The following is a 5,819-nucleotide window of genomic DNA, read 5'->3' as shown; positions in this document are numbered from 1 at the left end:
AAGCTGTATCGAAAAGACGTCTCACGACCACTTTTTTTTTTACCCGGGCTGTCCCAACTGTTTTTGTTTTTATTTGACTTCTGCGGTTTGTTATCGTACTTTGACTAGATTTACTGCCTGTAGTTATGAACTTACAATCTGAATTTTTTCTTATATTTAATTATTAATTTTGCGTTGATTGACATCCTACTGTAATATGTACTTTAAAAGGCTCACAGGCCTTACTCACATTATGACATAAATAAACTAAACTAAACTAAACTTTCATACCATAAACCAGCCGAAGGGTAAAGCTAGAGAATCAGGCAAAGCAACTAAGAGTCCTGGCAGTGACACGCCACTAAGAAGAGTACGAATCTCGCCAAGCCTTCCTAATGGCTCCTCGCAAAGAAATTCCGCTTACAGCGTCCAAAAATTCACTGAAACATGTTCTCAAAATATTCTTCGTGAATTTCTGGTGGTCCCAACTGTCACTGAGCCCCACAGAGCCTATGTGACTTCGGTAATAGCTTCACAGAAATTCATCAAAATTTCACTACTTTAAAGGGGGGGGGGGTAAGGGGAGCGATTGAGGCGGAAATTTTAGGCACCCTATCCAAAAATGCTCAGAATTTCAAACTTTATCGATGGTAAAATTTTCGTGCCTTTGTCATTCAATTTCAAACACTCTACGTTTTTTGTGTCCAACGCAAGGCATCAGTACGTGTGACAATTTTTATTTATTACAAATTTTTGATCATCCAGTTAATCATACTCACAATAAATCTATACGTACACGGTAACGACATAGGTTAAGTAGTGAAGACCGAAGCCATCATAACCATATTTATGACCTTCATCTGCCAGACATTTTACAGTCACGTAAGCATTTTGGCATCTACACTCGGAAAAGAATCAAGATTACTCGGAACTTTGAAACATCAAAAACAGCAGTTACCCATCTATTTCCTTATAAAATTTACATGATTCAGCAACGGCTTCAACTGTTTGCCAATATTTTGCATCGGCTTTGTGCGGTAAGCTTTCCATATATTCAATATAACCGGACGGTTGAAAAACTCCTCTTTCGTCCATCTATAGTAATTGAACGTTTAACATTCGTAAATTACATTGTGCCAACCACTCCAGAAAAATAAATTATTTTAACTTTTCAGGTCAACGAAACAACCACAAGAGACTAGTCATACCCTGTTGCAGGTACAAGTCGAGCGAATCATAAGAGAAATGAAAGCAAACTTTCATATCACTTCATACCACATACAAAACAAGAATAGGCCAGCTGAAGCCTGGTGAGGTCTTTTTTCGCTTTTTTTTAGCCCCGTACGAACTACGAAGGGGCTTATAGGATTACGATGCCGTGTGTAATTGATGGAATTCGAAGCAGACGGTAAGGGCAAAGTGTTTGCCTATGTTCATAGATGACGAATCCGCAATAAAAATTTTGTCTGTCCGTCTGTCACGTCGATGTCTTAAGTAAATCAAATCCGATTTTTTTTTCCTGAAAGATAGTCAAAATAGTGAGGCTAAGTTCGAAGATGGGCGATTTTGGGTCGACCCCTCCCGAGCTGGGGCCCCATAAGTGCTTTAACGTTTTCCAAAGATTTCTCTGGCCATTTAAAGGCAACTCTTGTAAGTGATACATCAAATGAAAGGTATTTACAATACCTTTCGACAAAAAAAAGTTTATGGAAATTGGATGAGCGACTCGTGAGATAGACCCCTTGGTGTGAACTAGTTCAATTTCTGTTTGCTACCAGCTTGGTATTCAACTACCAAATTGTAGAATTATAAATAGGCAGGCGAGCCGACTAATTTCATCAGTCGGTGTGCCTCTCTAAGACAGTAAACATCTCTACAACCTCCGTATTAGCTTGATAGTCAACCACCACGATGTCTGTTTTCGTTGTTTTAATTCTCTCACTCTTCTGTGGTTGTTTCAGTAAATTTCAATTAAACAATAAAAAAGCTTTTACCCATCCCTTAAGTTGCATTTCACACAACATCATGCATTGGGAAGCTCTAGTGTCGCGTGGTTTTCCATCACATATTGCATTCAAATCATCGTCTGTCGCGTTGATAACGACGTCGAAGTAGCTGTAAATGTCTTATGAAATATCATCTATTTGAGAGTGGTGGTGACTCAGTGGAACAAACCCAGTGGCAAGTTGATTTCTGCATACACCTAGTCGCTCGACGCATAAAATTTTTGAATATTCCACATAGTCTTGCTTAAAGTCGGCCTGAAAAGCATTTTAGTTTGCGAATTAATTTTTAATTAAAAGTAGTTTTCAGTTGAACGTACTGACCTGCACAAAATTAGGGAAGATGGCTACTGAACATGCACCGATGACATAGAGAAAAGCTTTTGACATAATGCGAATTCGGGTTTGACGATTTTTATTTAAGAAACGAATCTCAAGAAGAATATTGTGTCCACGTTATTCGAACGTTTTTGACTGTTGTGTAATGAGCGCTGACCCAGCTTTTATACGAATAAAAAAATACTTAAAAGAGCAATCTGTCTAAATTATACGATTCGTTTCCGGCTATAAATAAGATCATAAATCTTGTATTCGTGATTCGGTTGTTAAATTTCCAATTCATGCAACAGACCGTTCATCCAACGGACAGGGACGGGTTAAGACTTCGGGCGCCACTGGGCTATTTCGTTTCCAGCGCTAAATGTAGATATATCGTTAAAATTTCCAGCGCCAGTTTTATCCAGCGCCAGGGGGCTAAGCCCCTATAGCCCATCGTGTTACTACGACTCTGTCAACGGATAATAATAAGATGTCCTATAAATAAATGCGAATCAGCGTTCGTGCACTTGGAGCTGTTTAAGATCAATTCGATTCAATAGCGATCTTGCGGTTAGAAGTCCTTTTCTAGCTAGAATAAGCAACGAGACTGAAGTATTACATTGATGAAATTCAAAGCAGACTGTGAAGGCATAGTGTTTGCCTATGATCATAGTTGATGAATCCGCAATAAAAATTTTGTCTGTCCGTCTGTCTGTCACGTCGATATTTTCAGTAAATCAAATCCTATCTCGAAAATGTTTTCACTGAAAGGTAGTTGAAATAGTGAGGCTAAGTTCGAATATGGGCATATTCGGGTCGACCCTTCTTGAGTTAGGGCCGCCCAAGTGTTTTAAGGTCTTTTGGGGACATCTACGGCAAAATAAACGATGGAAACGGCGAAAAATAGGAATTGTCGATACCGATCCAGGAAAAAAAGTGTTTAGCCCCGTACGAAGTACAAAGGGGCTCATAGGATTACGATGCCGTGTGTAATTGATGGAACTCGAAGCAGATGGGAAGGACAAAGTCTATGCTCATAGATGACGAATCCGCAATAAAAATTTTGTCTGTCCGTCTGTCCATCACGTCAATATCTAGAGTAAATCAAATCCGATTTCAAAAAAAAAAAAATCCCTTAAAGATAGTCGAAATAGTGAGGCTAAAGTACGAAGATGGGCATATTCGGGTCGCCCCTTCGTGAGTTAGGGCCACCTAAGTGTTTTAAGGTCTTTTGGGGATATTTATGGCAAAATAAACGATGGAAATGTAAATGATTGGTCAATACCAATTCAGGAAAAAATAGTTTTTTAAAATCGGGTGAGTGGACCGTGAGTTAGGGCCTTAGAAGTGAAAGGCTACTCGGCCCTATGTGTATTTTGCATATAACTCGAGTAAATTGGATCCGTTTTTCCTAATTTTATTTTTATTTGAAAGGTAATCCAGCACCGAATTGAATGTTGTTGAAATAAATTTTAAATTTGGGTCCTTGGACTTAGGCCGCTGCTATGGCCCTACTTGTACATATAACTCAAGTAAATTTCATCCGCTTTGGTAATTTTTGATTCATTTGGAAGGTAATCGAACACCGAATAGAGTGTTGTTATTAGCCCCGTACGAAGTACGAAGGGGCTTATAGGATTACGGTGCCGTGTGTAATTGATGGAATTCGAAGCAGGCGGTAATGGCAAAGTGTTTGCCTATGTTCATAGATGACGAATCCACAATAAAAATTTTGTCTGTCCGTCTGTCACGTCGATATCTTGAGTAAATCAAATCCTATTTCAAATTGTTTTTTTTCCCTGAAAGGGAGTTGAAATTGTGAGGCTAATTTCGAAGATGGGCGATTTTGGGTCGACCCCTCCCGAGCTGGGGCCCCATAAGTGCTTTAACGTTTTCCAAAGATTTCTCTAGCTATTTAACGGCTACACTGGTAAGTGATACATCAAATGAAAGGTATTTACAATATCTATCGACAAAAAAAAAGTTTATGGAAATTGGATGACAGACTCGTGAGTTAGACCACTTGGTGTGAACTAGGTACAGGGCGGGAAGCCGTTTTTGATTGTAGGTTGGCCAAATTTTAACGGATTTTGATAGATTGCTTTATTAGATAGGCATTGACCGTACCAATCAGGGAAAAAAAGTTTATGAAATTAGGTTGACCGGAGCGTGAGCTAGGTCCCTTGGAGTGAGCTCATATCCGGCTACTCGGCCGTACAGTGAAGGTGGTGTTTTTTATTAATACCTCGAGTAAACTTTGACCGAATTTCATGAATTTTTTTTTGTTTGAAAGGTACTAACGAAAGTAAAGCAGCCGTACTACTTTCCACCTCCTAACAAAATGGCCGTCGGCCGCCATTTTGAATTTTTGTAAAATCAATATAAATCGGTGAAAATGATACTTACAAAGTCACTGATCAATTGGAAGTGAATAGTTACGTGTGTTGGGTGTTTCAAGGATCCCAAATATGGATATCTATATATAAATATATATAGCTATATTGAGCTATATAACGGTAGAGATAGTTATTTTGAGCTATATACTAGCATATTTATCAGTGAATTGTTTATTTACAGGTAAATATAGGTTAATATAGGACTGAGGAAATTTTAGATCAATTTTAAATTTGAGTTACGTTTGAAAGGAACATCGTACGGGGCTTCGTAATTGCGCTATGCGCAATTTTTAAGACGTACAAATTTCATAAGAATTTTACTTTACCGACGTTTACGGGCGCAGTGGACTTACGGCAACAGTAGGGCGACGGACGAACTAGGGTCACGTGCGCAATAGATGTACGGGTTCGTACGGGGCTCAGTCGCAGCAAACGCTCCGACTGTTCTGACGGCTCGTTTTTTTTTTTTAATTTAGGTCCTCGGACTGAGGCCGATACGATGTGCATACTATATTTATACTCAATAAATTAAAATTTTAGGGCTATTTGAAATTTATGTTACATTTGAAAGGAACGTTGTACGAGGCTTCGTAATTGCGCTATGCGCAATTTCTAAGATGTAGACATTTCATAATAATTTTACTTTAGGGGCCGTTCATAAATTACGTAACGCAAAAATTGACATTTTCAAGACCCCCTCCCCCCCCCTCCTGTAACGCTAGTGTAACGCAAGGTCATACCCCCAACCCCCCCCCCCCCCCCCCGGTTTGTTACGTAACGCAACTCATGAAAAAATTGATATTTTTCTTACAGTAATTACAAAAAAACTACACGAATTGTATGTATACGATTGCTTCGGATCTTTTTTTTTCAATTTAGACAGACATGTCCATGGTGATAAGTTTCGGGCGTCACCTACTGAAAAATAATGTTGCAATGTGCAAGTTTTTAAGCACATTTTAATTTATTTTAAATGAAAATGTTTTAATTTGATTTTTTTATGTTACAAACCATGTATTTGAAACTCGATTCGCTGCACAGACTTTTTAGTACGAAATATGTTGCGTGACGTAACGTTACTGTCAGACCCCCCCCCCCCTCCCCCCTGTAACGCTGTGTAACG

General features: G+C 38.9%; 1 protein-coding gene across 1 annotated transcript; it reads right to left on the bottom strand.

Moving 5' to 3' along the window:
- Nucleotides 1–669: 669 nt before the first annotated feature.
- On the bottom strand, nt 670–2,447 carry LOC119084760. The gene is made up of 5 exons (XM_037194825.1): nt 2,307–2,447; nt 2,155–2,240; nt 1,974–2,094; nt 938–1,074; nt 670–877 (listed from the first exon to the last, which is right to left on the bottom strand). The coding sequence occupies exons 1-5, from the start codon at nt 2,370–2,372 to the stop codon at nt 766–768; spliced, it is 522 nt and encodes a 173-aa protein (XP_037050720.1). The 5' UTR covers nt 2,373–2,447; the 3' UTR covers nt 670–765.
- Nucleotides 2,448–5,819: the final 3,372 nt, after the last annotated feature.

The sequence above is a fragment of the Bradysia coprophila genome, unplaced genomic scaffold (assembly GCF_014529535.1).
Source record: "Bradysia coprophila strain Holo2 unplaced genomic scaffold, BU_Bcop_v1 contig_93, whole genome shotgun sequence".
Classification (NCBI taxonomy): domain Eukaryota; kingdom Metazoa; phylum Arthropoda; class Insecta; order Diptera; family Sciaridae; genus Bradysia; species Bradysia coprophila.
This window is presented reverse-complemented; position numbering and strand designations above follow the sequence as displayed.